General features: G+C 35.9%; 1 protein-coding gene across 1 annotated transcript in view; it reads left to right on the plus strand.

Annotated features, from left to right (window-relative positions):
• Positions 1-17,802, plus strand: part of LOC139520936 (serine/threonine-protein phosphatase 6 regulatory ankyrin repeat subunit C-like) — a 64,092-nt gene that overhangs the window by 12,401 nt on the left and 33,889 nt on the right. The window contains exons 3-4 of the mRNA XM_071314037.1: positions 11,682-12,103; positions 14,850-15,018. Coding sequence (XP_071170138.1) covers positions 11,682-12,103; positions 14,850-15,018 — 591 coding nt within the window. The remainder of the gene's footprint in view (positions 1-11,681; positions 12,104-14,849; positions 15,019-17,802) is intronic.

The raw sequence follows: 17,802 nt of genomic DNA on the forward strand, positions 1-17,802 counted from the left end.
GGGGTATACGGTGCACCTTGAAATAAATCGTTTTTTTATTGTGTTCAGGTCTCTGGTGGTAAGAATGTGTTCTTAGAGATGAAATGACCCTATTAGCGCGCATGTACCCGTTCCAGCGCTCGGTTAATACCCTGTTACCTATTCGTTACCTATTCGTTACCTATTCGCTTATAATACATTTTTTTATACGTTGCACCTGTTAGAAAAGGATTTTCAATTATGTCCAGGTCTCAGACGGTAACAATGTGTTCTTAGAGATGAAATGACCCCATTAGAGCGCATGTACCCGTTCCAGCGCTCGGTAAATAACCTGTTACCTATTCGTTACCTATTCGCTTTTAATGCGCAGGGTATACGGTGCACCTTGAAATAAATCGTTTTTTAATTGTGTTCAGGTCTCAGGTGGTAAGAATGTGTTCTTAGAGATGAAATGACCCTATTAGCGCGCATGTACCCGTTCCAGCGCTCGGTTAATACCCTGTTACCTATTCGTTACCTATTCGTTACCTATTCGCTTATAATACATTTTTTTATACGTTGTACCTGTTAGAAAAGGATTTTCAATTATGTCCAGGTCTCAGACGGTAACAATGTGTTCTTAGAGATGAAATGACCCCATTAGAGCGCATGTACCTGTTCCAGCGCTCGGTAAATAACCTGTTACCTATTCGTTACCTATTCGCTTTTAATGCGCGGGGTATACGGTGCACCTTGAAATAAATCGTTTTTTAATTGTGTTCAGGTCTCTGGTGGTAAGAATGTGTTCTTAGAGATGAAATGACCCTATTAGCGCGCATGTACCCGTTCCAGCGCTCGGTTAATACCCTGTTACCTATTCGTTACCTATTCGTTACCTATTCGCTTATAATACATTTTTTTATACGTTGCACCTGTTAGAAAAGGATTTTCAATTATGTCCAGGTCTCAGACGGTAACAATGTGTTCTTAGAGATGAAATGACCCCATTAGAGCGCATGTACCCGTTCCAGCGCTCGGTAAATAACCTGTTACCTATTCGTTACCTATTCGCTTTTAATGCGCAGGGTATACGGTGCACCTTGAAATAAATCGTTTTTTAATTGTGTTCAGGTCTCAGGTGGTAAGAATGTGTTCTTAGAGATGAAATGACCCTATTAGCGCGCATGTACCCGTTCCAGCGCTCGGTTAATACCCTGTTACCTATTCGTTACCTATTCGCTTATAATACATTTTTTTATACGTTGCACCTGTTAGAAAAGGATTTTCAATTATGTCCAGGTCTCAGACGGTAACAATATGTTCTTAAAGATGAAATGACCCCATTAGAGCGCAGGTACCCGTTCCAGCGCTCGGTAAATAACCTGTTAACTATTCGGTTTTTTTTCGCTTTTAATGCGCGGGGTATACGATGCACCTTGAAATAAATCGTTTTTTAATTGTGTTCAGGTCTCTGGTGGTAAGAATGTGTTCTTAGAGATGAAATGACCCTATTAGCGCGCATGTACCCGTTCCGGCGCTCGGTTAATACCCTGTTACCTATTCGTTACCTATTCGTTACCTATTCGCTTATAATACATTTTTTTATACGTTGCACCTGTTAGAAAAGGATTTTCAATTATGTCCAGGTCTCAGACGGTAACAATGTGTTCTTAGAGATGAAATGACCCCATTAGAGCGCATGTACCCGTTCCAGCGCTCGGTAAATAACCTGTTACCTATTCGTTACCTATTCGCTTTTAATGCGCAGGGTATACGGTGCACCTTGAAATAAATCGTTTTTTAATTGTGTTCAGGTCTCAGGTGGTAAGAATGTGTTCTTAGAGATGAAATGACCCTATTAGCGCGCATGTACCCGTTCCAGCGCTCGGTTAATACCCTGTTACCTATTCGTTACCTATTCGCTTATAATACATTTTTTTATACGTTGCACCTGTTAGAAAAGGATTTTCAATTATGTCCAGGTCTCAGACGGTAACAATATGTTCTTAAAGATGAAATGACCCCATTAGAGCGCATGTACCCGTTCCAGCGCTCGGTAAATAACCTGTTACCTATTCGGTTTTTTTTCGCTTTTAATGCGCGGGGTATACGGTGCACCTTGAAATAAATCGTTTTTTAATTGTGTTCAGGTCTCTGGTGGTAAGAATGTGTTCTTAGAGATGAAATGACACTATTAGCGCGCATGTACCCGTTCCGGCGCTCGGTTAATACCCTGTTACCTATTCGTTACCTATTCGTTACCTATTCGCTTATAATACATTTTTTTATACGTTGCACCTGTTAGAAAAGGATTTTCAATTATGTCCAGGTCTCAGACGGTAACACTGTGTTCTTAGAGATGAAATGACCCCATTAGAGCGCATGTACCCGTTCCAGCGCTCGGTAAATAACCTGTTACCTATTCGTTACCTATTCACTTTTAATGCGCGGGGTATACGGTGCACCTTGAAATAAATCGGTTTTTAATTGTGTTCAGGTCTCTGGTGGTAAGAATGTGTTCTTAGAGATGAAATGACCCTATTAGCGCGCATGTACCCGTTCCAGCGCTCGGTTAATACCCTGTTACCTATTCGTTACCTATTCGTTACCTATTCGTTACCTATTCGCTTATAATACATTTTTTTATACGTTGCACCTGTTAGAAAAGGATTTTCAATTATGTACAGGTCTCAGACGGTAACAATATGTTCTTAAAGATGAAATGACCCCATTAGAGCGCATGTACTCGTTCCAGCGCTCAATTAATACCCTGCTACTTATTCGTTCCTTATTTGCTTTTAATGCACGAGGTATACGTTGCACCTTGAAATAAATCGTTTTTTTAATTGTGTTCATGTCTCTGGTGGTAAGAATGTGTTCTTAGAGATGAAATGACCCTATTAGAGCGCATGAACCCGTTCCAGCGCTCGCTTAATACCCTGTTACCTATTCGTTACCTATTCGCTTATAATACGTTTGTTGTATGTTGCACCTTTTAGAAAAGGATTTTTAATTGTCTCCATGTCTTTTGTGGTAACAATGTGTTCTTAGAGATGAAATTACCCTATTAGCGCGCATGTACCCGTTCCAGCGCTCGGTAAATACCCTGTTACCTATTCGTTACCTATTCACTTATAATACGTTTGTTGTACGTTGCACCTTTCAGAAAAGGATTTTCAATGGTGTCCGTGTCTCTGGTGGTAACAATGTGTTCTTAGAGATGAAATGACCCTATTAGCGCGCATGTACCCGTTCCAGCGCTCGATAAATACCCTGTTACCTATTCGTTACCTATTCACTTATAATACGTTTGTTGTACGTTGCACCTTTTAGAAAAGGATTTTTAATTCAGTTCATATCTCTGGTGGTAATAATGTGTTCTTTTAGATGAAATACCCCTATTAGCGCGTATGTACTCGTTCCAGCGCTCAGTTAATACCCTTATTCGTTCCTTATTTGCTTTTAATGCACGAGGTATACGTTGCACCTTGAAATAAATCGTTTTTTAATAGTGTTCATGTCTCTGGTGGTAACAATGTGTTCTTAGAGATGAAATGACCCTATTACAGCGCATGAACCCGTTCCAGCGCTCGTTTAATACCCTGTTACCTATTCGTTACCTATTCACTTATAATACGTTTGTTGTATGTTGCACCGAATAAGTAACGAATAGGTAACAGGTTATTTACCGAGCGCTGGAACGGGTACATGCGCTCTAATGGGGTCATTCATCTCTAAGAACACATTGTTACCACCAGACATGAACACAATTAAAACACGATTTATTTCAAGTTGCAGCGTATACCCCGCGCATTAAAAGCGAATAGGTAACGAATAGGTAACAAGATTATTTACCGAGCACTGGAACGGGTACATGAGCGCTAATAGGGTAATTTCATCTCTAAGAACACATTGTTACCACCTGAGACATGGACATAATTGAAAATCCTTTTCTAACAGGTGAAACGTATAAGAAAATGTATTATAAGCGAATAGGTAACGAACAGGTAACGAATAGGTAACAGGGTATTAACCAAGCGCTGGAACGGGTACATGCGCGCTAATAGGGTCATTTCATCTCTAAGAACACATTGTTACCACCTGAGACCTGGACATAATTGAAAATCCTTTTCTAACAGGTGAAACGTATAAGAAAATGCATTATAAGCGAATAGGTAACGAATAGGTAGCAGGGTATTAACCGAGCGCTGGAACGGGTACATGCGCGCTAATAGGGTCATTTCATCTCTAAGAACACATTCCTACCACCAGAGACCTGAACACAATTAAAAAACGATTTATTTCAAGGTGCACCGTATACCCCGCGCATTAAAAGCGAATAAGTAACGAATAGGTAACAGGTTATTTACCGAGCGCTGGAACGGGTACATGCGCTCTAATGGGGTCATTCATCTCTAAGAACACATTGTTACCACCAGACATGAACACAATTAAAACACGATTTATTTCAAGTTGCAGCGTATACCCCGCGCATTAAAAGCGAATAGGTTACGAATAGGTAACAAGATTATTTACCGAGCACTGGAACGGGTACATGAGCGCTAATAGGGTAATTTCATCTCTAAGAACACATTGTTACCACCTGAGACATGGACATAATTGAAAATCCTTTTCTAACAGGTGAAACGTATAAGAAAATGTATTATAAGCGAATAGGTAACGAACAGGTAACGAATAGGTAACAGGGTATTAACCGAGCGCTGGAACGGGTACATGTGCGCTAATAGGGTCATTTCATCTCTAAGAACACATTGTTACCACCTGAGACATGGACATAATTGAAAATCCTTTTCTAACAGGTGAAACGTATAAGAAAATGTATTATAAGCGAATAGGTAACGAATAGGTAACGAATAGGTAACAGGGTATTAACCGAGCGCTGGAACGGGTACATGCGCGCTAATAGGGTCATTTCATCTCTAAGAACACATTCCTACCACCAGAGACCTGAACACAATTAAAAAACGATTTATTTCAAGGTGCACCGTATACCCCGCGCATTAAAAGCGAATAAGTAACGAATAGGTAACAGGTTATTTACCGAGCGCTGGAACGGGTACATGAGCGCTAATAGGGTAATTTCATCTCTAAGAACACATTGTTACCACCTGTGACCTGGACATAATTGAAAATCCTTTTCTAACAGGTGAAACGTATAAGAAAATGTATTATAAGCGAATAGGTAACGAATAGGTAACGAATAGGTAACAGGGTATTAACCGAGCGCTAGAACGGGTACATGCGCGCTAATAGGGTCATTTCATCTCTAAGAACACATTCCTACCACCAGAGACCTGAACACAATTAAAAAACGATTTATTTCAAGGTGCACCGTATACCCCGCGCATTAAAAGCGAATAAGTAACGAATAGGTAACAGGTTATTTACCGAGCGCTGGAACGGGTACATGCGCTCTAATAGGGTCATTTCATCTTTAAGAACATATTGTTACCGTCTGAGACCTGGACATAATTGAAAATCCTTTTCTAACAGGTGCAACGTATAAAAAAATGTATTATAAGCGAATAGGTAACGAATAGGTAACGAATAGGTAACAGGGTATTAACCGAGCGCTGGAACGGGTACATGCGCGCTAATAGGGTCATTTCATCTCTAAGAACACATTCTTACCACCAGAGACCTGAACACAATTAAAAACCGATTTATTTTAAGGTGCACCGTATACCCCGCGCATTAAAAGTGAATAGGTAACGAATAGGTAACAGGTTATTTACCGAGCGCTGGAACGGGTACATGCGCTCTAATGGGGTCATTTCATCTCTAAGAACACATTGTTACCGTCTGAGACCTGGACATAATTGAAAATCCTTTTCTAACAGGTGCAACGTATAAAAAAATGTATTATAAGCGAATAGGTAACGAATAGGTAACGAATAGGTAACAGGGTATTAACCGAGCGCTGGAACGGGTACATGCGCGCTAATAGGGTCATTTCATCTCTAAGAACACATTCTTACCACCAGAGACCTGAACACAATTAAAAACCGATTTATTTCAAGGTGCACCGTATACCCCGCGCATTAAAAGTGAATAGGTAACGAATAGGTAACAGGTTATTTACCGAGCGCTGGAACGGGTACATGCGCTCTAATGGGGTCATTTCATCTCTAAGAACACATTGTTACCGTCTGAGACCTGGACATAATTGAAAATCCTTTTCTAACAGGTGCAACGTATAAAAAAATGTATTATAAGCGAATAGGTAACGAATAGGTAACGAATAGGTAACAGGGTATTAACCGAGCGCTGGAACGGGTACATGCGCGCTAATAGGGTCATTTCATCTCTAAGAACACATTCTTACCACCAGAGACCTGAACACAATTAAAAAACGATTTATTTCAAGGTGCACCGTATACCCCGCGCATTAAAAGCGAATAGGTAACGAATAGGTAACAGGTTATTTACCGAGCGCTGGAACGGGTACATGCGCTCCAATGGGGTCATTTCATCTCTAAGAACACATTGTTACCGTCTGAGACCTGGACATAATTGAAAATCCTTTTCTAACAGGTGCAACGTATAAAAAAATGTATTATAAGCGAATAGGTAACGAATAGGTAACGAATAGGTAACAGGGTATTAACCGAGCGCTGGAACGGGTACATGCGCGCTAATAGGGTAATTTCATCTCTAAGAACACATTCTTACCACCAGAGACCTGAACACAATTAAAAAACTATTTATTTCAAGGTGCACCGTATACCCCGCGCATTAAAAGCGAATAAGTAACGAATAGGTAACAGGTTATTTACCGAGCGCTGGAACAGGTACATGCGCTCTAATGGGGTCATTTCATCTCTAAGAACACATTGTTACCACCAGAGATATGAATTTAATTGAAAATCCTATTCTAAAAGGTGCAACGTACAACAAACGTACTATAAGTGAATAGGTAACGAATAGGTAACAGGGTATTAACCGATCGCTGGAACGAGTACATATGCGCTTCAAGGGGTATTTCATCTATAAGAACACATTATTACCACCAGAGATATGAACACAATTGGAAATCCTTTTCTAAAAGGTGCAACGTACAACAAACTTTTTAAAAGCGAATTAGTAACGAATATTTAACAGGGTATTATCCGACCGCTGGAACGGATACAAATGCACTTATAGAGTTATATCACCTCTAAGAGCCCAAATCTTCCACCAGAGACAACAAAACAATTGAAAATCATGTTTTAAAAGGTGCAACGTAAGATACACGTATTATAAGCGAATTATAAGCGAGTGATGGAACGAATTAAACAAGGTAATAGCATGCTCCGAAACGATGTACACCCTGCTTACATGTTTAACTCTACCACATTATGTAAGTATGTGCCTGTCCCTAGACAAGAGCCTGAAATTAAGTAGTTATCGTTTGTTTTTGTGTTACATATTTCCGTTTATTTTTTTTGTATATGAAATATGGCCGTCAGTTTTGTTGTTTGAATTGTATGAGGTTGTCATGTCTGGGCCTTTTATAGGTGACTACACGGTTTGGGCTATGCTCATTGTTGAAGGCCGTACAGTGAACTATAGTTGATAATTTCTGTGTCATTTTGGTCTAATGTGGAGTGTTGTCTCATTGGCAATCATACCACATCTTCGTTTTTACGCAAGCGCTAACACGGTGATTTCATCCCGTCGAACCAAGATCCATCTTCAAACATACGGACATAAAGCAGTTAAAAGGTAGAACGTATAAAAAACAAGTAAGGAACAAATGCGTATCGAACATGAAGTAAAAGGATCGGTTGAGCACAAACACATATAAATAGGTCATAAAAAGATCATTTTACCTCAACCAATTCAGAACTATTACCATATGTAAGACTATTAACAACTAGATTTGTAATTGCTAGCAATAACGGAAGGCACCCCTTCCCCCTATTACCAGGTGAGCGGCAGCCATTTTGACAATTCCAAAGTCAAAGAGAGCATCTACAGATGTCTAGTAACATTTTTGCAAAGTTTCATTAAGTTTGAACATTTTGAATTTTTGATATTTTTGCTGTTTCCATGGTTATGGCGGCCATTTTGAAAATTCTAACTTCAAAATCAAACTCTGCCTATGCCAGTAACCATTCCTGTAAAGTTTCATCCAGTTTGAGGAAAATTGTTATTTTTGAAATTTTTGACCTTTTTGCATTGTTTCCATGGTAACAAGACCTATTTTGGAAATTCCAACTCCAATGTTGCTCATCATTACTGTGAAGTTTCATGAAGTTTTGAGCATTTTTAGAATTTTGAAAATTTTGGTGTAGTTTCCATGGCAACATAGTAGTTCCAATGATCGCCAAAATCATCCAACACCTGCATATAGTGGGCACCTACATTGTTTTAAAATATGATGATTCTAAGTTGAAGCATATCCAAACAGTTCACCAAAAACCAAAAACTCATTTTTTTCACAATTGTGCCGTTTCCATGGTAACGGCAGCCATATTAAACTATTCCATGCCATAATTAAAAAGGGGGAAGGATATTAAAAATCAAATAAGTAACGAATAGGTAACGAATAGGGAATAGGGAATAGGTAACGAATAGGTAACGAATAGGGAATAGGGAATAGGTAACGAATAGGTAACGAATAGGGAATAGGGAATAGGTAACGAATAGGCAACGAATAGGGAATAGGGAATAGGTAACGAATAGGTAACGAATAGGGAATAGGGAATAGGTAACGAATAGGCAACGAATAGGGAATAGGGAATAGGTAACGAATAGGGAATAGGGAATAGGTAACCAACTTGACGCCCATTTTATAACAATCGTCATCGTTAATGTTATAATTTCTCATTTTTAGTATCTATCTTTTTATTTATCTCAATTATTAGGTTTCATCTCATCTTACATCTACGTTATTTATTTACTCGAAATCGTATGTTTTTAAAGTATAGATTTGGTAAAAAGCATGCATTTTTTAAAATTATAATTAGAAACTAAATCGAATGATTCGGCGTCTTCCATCTACTGCCGCTTCTCGTTAGAGTATTCGGCATAAACAACTGGATTATTCGGGGTAATCCAAATCACCTTGGATACGTTTCTACGCGTGTGACTAAATAGGAAATTAAATTGTGCAATCGATGATTTCAAAATAATGATGTTTCAAAACCTCATTAAATGAATCTTATGTGTTAATTTCACGTATAAAAGAGAAGAGTACGACTTCATTTCAATGATGCTTGACAAATATACACAGATTTAGTTGGTCTGTCTGTGTTCAGATCTTAAATAAAGGCAACAGTAGTATACCGCTGTTCAAACTACCGGTTTTAGGAAAAATGACTTTTTTAAACGTAAGTTCGATTATTTCAGTATGTTATTGCGATAATAAAGAGATAAGCACACACTTAAAACTGCCAGTGCTTCATACTTCAATGGATGCATCAGCTTACAGAAATATAAATGCACGAACTTATGTCAGTTGACGGAATCCATATCGAAAGCACGTAGTTTTCATGTCAGTTGTTGTCGGAAAGTCCCAAATGATTACCTTTATTGCCTTACGTTTTAAAGTTATAAGTGATCAAAAACGGGATTTAACAAATGAATAGTCCAACTTTTTACCGTTATTACTCATGAAGGTAACTCCATTACGACCCTCGAGTACGGAACCCGAAATTCGTAACTGTCAATCGTATTATTTTTCATGAAACATTTCAGAAAATGTCGGTTTGACGCCTGACGGAAAATGGCTTTCATACCTTTGTTCTTTTGTGTAAAAATATAAGTTTGAAAATGAATATAATTAACAGCAACAAATAAGTTGTTCCCGATTTGGGTAAAGCACTAGTCCAAATGGCTATGACGTCTTGCAAGGCTATTTTATTGTTCCTTCGACCGCCACATGATTTTTTTTTAAATAGCCTTGCAAGACGTCATAATTATTTAAACTAGGTTAAAGACATACAGAAAATGAACGGGTTTGAAATTTAATAAAAAAGTGCTCAAAATCGAATCCGTGACCTGAGACAAAACTGCGTTGGATATATTTAGCATTTTCCAATATAATTATGTTTATAATGAAAAAAAAAGTAACTGTAAACAACTAATTAGTTCATGGTTAACTGATTGATGTTGGTGTAAAGTTTACCAGCACGCTTGAATTAAACATGGTGGCCAATGTTTTTACGAATGGAGTCGGAATACCAAAAGTGAACTATCTACCTTTGACAGAAAAACGTTCCAGCGAAACCTAACCAATTAATGGTAAAATAGCTTGTGACCATGCTGAGGCAAATGTATTGAAATTTAATCTGAATCAAAGTATTTGTAGATTATTTTTGTTTAATATAGTCAGTTTTGGTTGAGGCATTAGTACTGTTTTAAAATTACATGTGTAATATTATTTTTAGAAGACAAAAAATTATGTCGAAAGCAATAATTTGACAGAGTTTTTTTTACTCTCTTAATAATAATTGGACAGAGAAGGCTGGATATATATGGGTTGCTTTTATGGTAACTTGAATTACCTTTTATGCATCTTTTTTGGCATTTTTAACTTCTTTGGATTCGAGCGTCACTGATGAGTCTTTTGTAGACGAAACGCGCGTCTGGCGTATATACTAAATTTAGTCCTGCAGGGGCCAGTTTCACGAAACTATCCTAAGACATGTCATAAGACATATCTTAGGACTCGTCTTATGATCCTCTTATGACTATCCTAGGACATATCTCGGACCTCGTCTCGAAGCTGTCTTAGGATCATCTTAGCTAAGACATCCTAAACCTGTCGCAAGTTCTTTAAATTTTCAAAAAAAATATGATCTACGGAAAAAAATCATGTAAATGTAGTATGTCTTACCATAAATTATTCTAAACGTATTGATTAATATAATGACATAATTTGGAAAATAAATATAAAAAAATAAAAGTAATTTATATATAAATTATCTTTAAACAATACATCAATATAAATATGAAATTTTCAATGCAAAATTAAGAAAAAAGAATATAAAATTATGACCTTGTTTTGGTACAAGTGAGTTGAATTCAATTTCGACTTTATTGGTTATAAAAGGTTAAGAGATAAAATCGTGCAATTTTTATATCAATACATCGAATTTTCATTGTTGACAAATCCTGATAATCCGTTAATGTATATATGTTTTAAGCAGGAACAGGAGAATAGATAATTAGATAATAATAAGATATTTTTTTTTCAAAATTGATATAAAAAATGAGTGTAATTTATATAAATAAACGTATAACTATCCTAAGACCATCATAAGACACCTCTCGCGTTGTCCTAACTTTATGACCAACTTTAAGAGATGTCCTAATTTAGGACCGCTTTGTGAAACCCACTTAGGACTAAGATATGTCGTAAGACCATCCTAAGACATGTCTTAGTCCTAAGACAGCTTCGTGAAACTGGGCCCTGGTATCTATGATGAGTTTATTTTCAATCAAGGAGCTATCTGCAGATTTATAGTAAGAAATGTTTTGGTATATAATTTTGATTAGTATTAACTTGCTAGCTTGACAGAATTTCAGCTCCGAAGAAATAAAATATAGACACGGCATTCAAGTCGAGTTCAATGCTTGAATCTGAATCATGTCCTGTCAGTAAAGAATTAAAGAAAATTTAATGCACAAGGTGGGTATTTGAACAAATAAGGAGATCTTCAGTGATGCCCATTTGACAAAAGATAAAAAGCAATACTTTTCAATTTTATTTACAGAAACACCAGGAGATTTAGACGATTATAAAAAAAGATGGTTGGTTGTTGGAATATGTCTACATAGTGTAATAGCACCAGCTTTGAGGAACTACATTGTTCCAATTTTAACAGACCTTTATGATGAGTTAAATCGCTCTAATAAGATCGAAACGCAAATATATCCAACACATTTACAAGAATATCCACCAACACATGCTGTCCTGAATTATGAAACTGTCAATAACAACAAAGGACTTTATCGTTACCAGAAGGCAAAGTGCAACTACACGATAAAAAATGCACTTGACTTATCCAAGCTTTTTCAACCTACACACATGGCACAGTATACAGGATTTGATGAAACATTTGAAATGAGTGGTTTGCTGGAATTAGTTATCAACATTGATAAATTCGCTCCAGATGTAAGGTCAGATGCAGTTGAAGTACGTAACCTAAACTGATATCACTATTGTTATTTTCTTTTTTCTTTATAGTAACTAGAACACACCCGTGATATCGCGGGTCCGTGAATGATTAAAGTATATAACTATGCGCAAGCCTTATTTTAGTATTAGTATTGTCATCTGCTAAAGTCATGCCGATTATAAGATACACAGTTTTCTCTGCTTTCAAATCTTTCTGTTTGAACCCGTCGAACTAGAACTTATTAATTATTGGTAATATTAATTATTTGAAAAACAAAAGGTCTTGGAATGGAGTATTTTTTAATCAACAGCATTGTCATATATTAGTTATAAATAAAGGTGTATTCTTTGATTCGCTGTTTTATGTCATGCATGCCCACTAACAAATTGAAAACTGTACCTATACGCCTTATTTTTAGTCCAGATTTGTTATCTTAGAAAGTCTTACTGATTAAAATACTACAACACTAAGGTAACAATTTGACAATTTAGTAGTGTCAACCCTGTGATTATGACCCGTGTATATAGCATATTAATCCTGAATACACCGTTTGGTGGTGCGCCTGTCAGATGCGGAACGTACAGATAAGGTAATAGGTAACAGGTGAATATACTATCGGTATCGGTATCGGACTCGACCCGGAACTTCTTAATTATTGACAATATTTATAACGTGGAAAACAAAAGGGCATGGAGTGGTGTAATTTTTAATCTACACCTTTGTACTATATTAGTTAAATATAAAGTTGAATTCTTTGATTCGTCGTTTTTACGTGATGACGGCTGACAAATTGGACCTCGTAATTTTAGTATTATAGATACTCATTATTTGTGAAACCGTCAGTCATAGATACGAAATCATTAGATTTCAAACGCAAAACCTAAATAGACCAAGTGATGTAAACTATAGGGCGCACTTCTATAAATACAGACAATGCAATTTCCCATAGGAAATCCCTTTGCGGCTAAAGCTGTGCCAATTTTACTATGAAGTTTCTTAAAAAAAAAATAATTCTAGAACGGAAAGTTGATATGCACTTCTGTTATTTATTCAAAGCTAATACATTAGGCTATGCGGCAAATTTTCAACATATTGCCCAGAACTTCTAAGAGTTTAAATTTATACTGAAATTCTGCACTATCTTACCTTTACTTTTGGTCCTCCTCAGAATTAATTTTTTACCACAACGAAATCATATATGTGAATCAATATGTTAACAACACTTAATGTCTATAGATTATCGTTGGTCATCTCAACGATATTGATTTTCTCGCTTGAGCCGGTACGGCGGAAGAGAGAAAAGCAATCGAGTTGAAATGACCAATGATAATCTGTTTTTTGCTATTTTACCTATGACGACGTAGTTAGTTTCATTGACAACCGACACGTTCGCCCTAAGTTTCTAGCGAAAGTTTTTCATTTCACTCTAATGTGCCAAGAAAGGAAATTATCAGTCAGTAAGACCAAAGAAATATTTTGTGAAACATCGATGATATGATAACTAGGAATATTATATATCTCTTCAAACGAATCATGGCTTTTGAAACAGTTGTATTTATAAAGTGCAACCAATAGGTTGGATGATAAAATAATTCAAACATTATGCAAACTGCGCCTACCTATTCAATGCTTGTTGTGAACTAAGTACAGTTTTACAGAATTGAGAATATTATCAGTATTTGTGATATAGCGGACTATTCATAAAAGGAAAAACATTTGAGTGTCAGAATTCCCGATATATCGTTAACAGAACTTTAGATAAAGTTATAATTGTACATTGAGAAAAAAGTTTAACTTTATAAAACTGTAACCTGATGAAGGAGACAAATCTAAGTCAGTGGACAGTTTTACGCAAAAAACAGTAAATCTCACGTTTTTATTTTGTATAAGTAAAGTCATTGGCAAATGATAGAAATATTTATTGAAGGGTCGCGTTAAAAACATTTTGACAGGTTTCTGTGACATGATATTATATACACCAAACTTCGATAACAATATTTAACTTATCTTTGTATAGACATAAATGTTTTATATGGCAAGCCGTTTTGCTCTTTATTCTTACTTCAAGATATCTCATAAACTTTATAAGATATCTTATATAAATTATCTTATATAGATTATAAGATATCTTATATAGTTTATAAGATATCTCATATAATTTATCAGATATCTTATATAATTGTCTTTATAAGATATCTTATAAAATATATAAGATATCTTATAAACTATATGAGATATCTTATAAACTATATGAGATATCTTATAAATTATATAAGATATCTTATAGATATTTTAAGATATCTTATAGATATTTTAAGATATCTTATAGATATTTTAAGATATCTTATATAAAAATTGTTTATAAGATATCTCATATACTTTATAAGATATCTTATAAACTTTAGAAGATATCTTATAAACTTTAGAAGATATCATATAAACTTTATGCGATATCTTATATAACAGTAAAGATATCTCATATAACATTAAAGATATCTCATATAATATATGACATATCTTATAAAAATGAAATTATATAAGATATCTTGCATATTAAAGGAGATATCTTATATATTATATAAGATATCTTATATATTATATAAGATATCTTATATATTATATAAGATATCTTATATATTATATAAGATATCTTATATATTATATAAGATATCTTATATATTATAGGAGCTATCTTGAAATTCGAATAAATAGTAAAACGGCTTGCCATAGTTTTACGCTCAGTTTAGTTTATTTTTTTCATAGGTAAGACGTAATCTGAGGAATCCATGGGCTCATTGTGATTTTACTAAATGGGATGCTGCAAAGTATTCAAATGCATTCAGTCTGATGGAGAAGCTTGTTCTAGATATGAGTCTCAGTCCAAACGAAGAGCATCAAATCATAGGGAAACTGAAAAAATGGGAAATAAATGGTAATGTACACATTTAAATCCTTGATTGATACAGTAACTAAGTTTACAAAATCTAAAGAAGAAAATATTAATAACTAGGTAGATCTCACTTATACACCCACATATAATTAATCACCATTAATCTCAAGAAATTAAACAGTATTTCATGAATCCCGATTCTAAAGCGTTTTTCATATGACCGGAGTAGTATCAAGTGCGTCTGAAGACATTTTGATTTGCAGACCAAATTTCAATACGAATTCATGGAATTCTATGAAATTTTAGCACTAAAATATGATTGAGATTGTTTTTGGAGGCTATTATACTTGCGGTTTTGTAATTAGGGGCCACAAGAGGTCAGTTGGTTCGCTGACAATGATAAATCACTTAAGTGTAAGTGTATGGATGTGTTAGACAGTTTAGTTCAAGGTTCTGTACCACAATAGGAGGGTTGGTATTGATTTTGGGGATTATTGTTTAAGTTGTTTTGTAACTAAGGGCCAGAAAAAGGCCATCAACAATTATTTGTCTAGTATTAAGACAATAATTTGAATATAGGAGATATTTTTTGGTAAAACTTTTGGCACTAGGTTCCACACCACAACATGAAGGTTGGGAACAATTTTGGGGTTATGGAATAGTTGTTTAAAAACTAGGCCCCAAAAAGAGATTAACAAAAACAATTGCTTGTCATTTACAGACAATAACTTGAGTATAAGTGTATGAATCTCTATCAAATTTTAGCCCAAGGTTCCAAACCATACTAGAAAGATTGGGATTTTTTAAATAGGGTAATTGTTGTAGTTGTTTAAGCCCAGGTCACACCTAACCGGTCAGCGCGAACGGATTTTGTTAATCCGTTAGTCTGTTAGATGTCCGTTCGTATCCATAAGGCATATGTCCAAATCCGTGACATTTCCGTTCAGCGTCCATTTTATTATTCGACGTCCGTTCTGTCTGGTGGAAAGTTTTAAGAAATGGTCAAAACTTTGAAGGGACGTCCAACGGATGAATCGTCCATTGAATGTCCAATCTGCTTCCGTTTTTTTACGATATTCGTCAGTTCCGTTTCCGTTTTGGATCCATTACTTGTCCGTTAAAGATCCGTTAAAGGTCCGGTAGATAAATTCACCAACAAACTTCTACTGTACAGGACGTATAACGGATAAAACTGACGATGAACGGACGTGAATCGGAAAAGAACTGGAGGATATCGGATAAAACGGATACGTACTGAATGTGAAAGGGATGAATGCCATTTGAAAATTTCGCATCGGAAATTATTGGTTTTACAAATTACTTGAGTGTCGTGAATGTTATTATTCATGATGGATCTTGGATTTAGAGCACGTCTTCACTATCAATCAGCAAGATTGAACTTAAATGTTGCAAAAATAAACCTATGGAGATGGTGGACAAGATCGTGGCTTTGACCTGAAAGACGACCCAGTATGGTATTTATGACCAATTGTTTTAAAAGTTGTTTTGCAATTAATGGCCAGAAAGAGGCCATCAACAATTATTTGTCTGGTTTTAAGACAATAATTTGAATATAGGAGATCTTTTTTGGTAAAAATTTTGGTACAAGGTTCCGCATCACAACATGAAGATTGGGAATAATTTTTGGGGTTATGGTCATAGCTGTTTAGAAACTAGGGCCCAAAAAGAGATAAAAAAAACAATTGTTTGTCATTTACAGACAATAACTTCAGTATAAGTTAATCCGTTTATGTTCGTTGGATGTTCGTCCGTATCCGTAAGGCTTCCACTATATCCGTGTCATGTCCGTTTTATCCGTCGACGTCCGTTCTGTCGGGTGGAAAGTTTTGAGCAGGGTCTTTATGACGAGAACATGACCGAATTTAGGCGGGAGGATTGACATTCCTTTGTACACTTTCTTCGAATGCCACAGATATGTTCGATGAGACATTGCAGCGGGCCAACACTCGCATAGCAAACCAGATCACATTTTAAAGATATCTGTTAAAAACAGGACTCAAGTTTGCAATTACACCTAGACACCGTGCTTTTGGAGCAAAATATCGTAGCATGCAGTACGGATGGAGTCTCAGAGTTTCGCGCATAACACCATATCCGTTTTCATACCAGGGGTACATAATATTAACAGATTTAAAATATTAACTTCAACTTTGATAGAATAAATAAAAACATTGCTTCAAAATTTTCCGATTCTGAGTAGCGCTATATTTGCACACACATCATGTATATCGATGTCCGTTTGATGTACGTTCGACATCCGTTAATGTTCTGTCCGATACGTTTCCGTTTCCCGTACGTTATTAAATCCTGCGTGTGTCCGTTATGCATTCGTTACCAAACTCCCCGACAATTCTTGCTCCGATCCGCATACTACTATACACTTATGGAGTAATTGACAATAGTTCCGGAACGGAAACGATTACTGTACGGAATTTGATTCGTTACGCGTCCGTTTTATTTGGCAAGTACTCCATCGGACTCCGAACGGATGAAAAATTTGTCAACGGACAACTTTTTTTTATCCGTTTGGCGTCAGTTTGAGCTATCCGGTAAGGTGTGTGACAACAGAGTGCAAGTGAATAGTTTAACCTTATTGAATCCGTATGCATGTGACCTTTAATTGAACCCCTAAGCTACAAATAGATTAAGCATATATTGTTCGTGTTTAGTTATTAAAAGGAAATCAAAGTTAACATTGAAAGTGAAACAAAGGTAAATCATTTGATTGACCGATTCGATCCACTTTAACTTCTTTATATAGATAAAATTGAAGATTAACAGTATCAAATAGAAAAAATGGCAGGA

The sequence above is a fragment of the Mytilus edulis genome, chromosome 4 (genome assembly GCF_963676685.1).
Source record: "Mytilus edulis chromosome 4, xbMytEdul2.2, whole genome shotgun sequence".
NCBI classification, from domain to species: domain Eukaryota; kingdom Metazoa; phylum Mollusca; class Bivalvia; order Mytilida; family Mytilidae; genus Mytilus; species Mytilus edulis.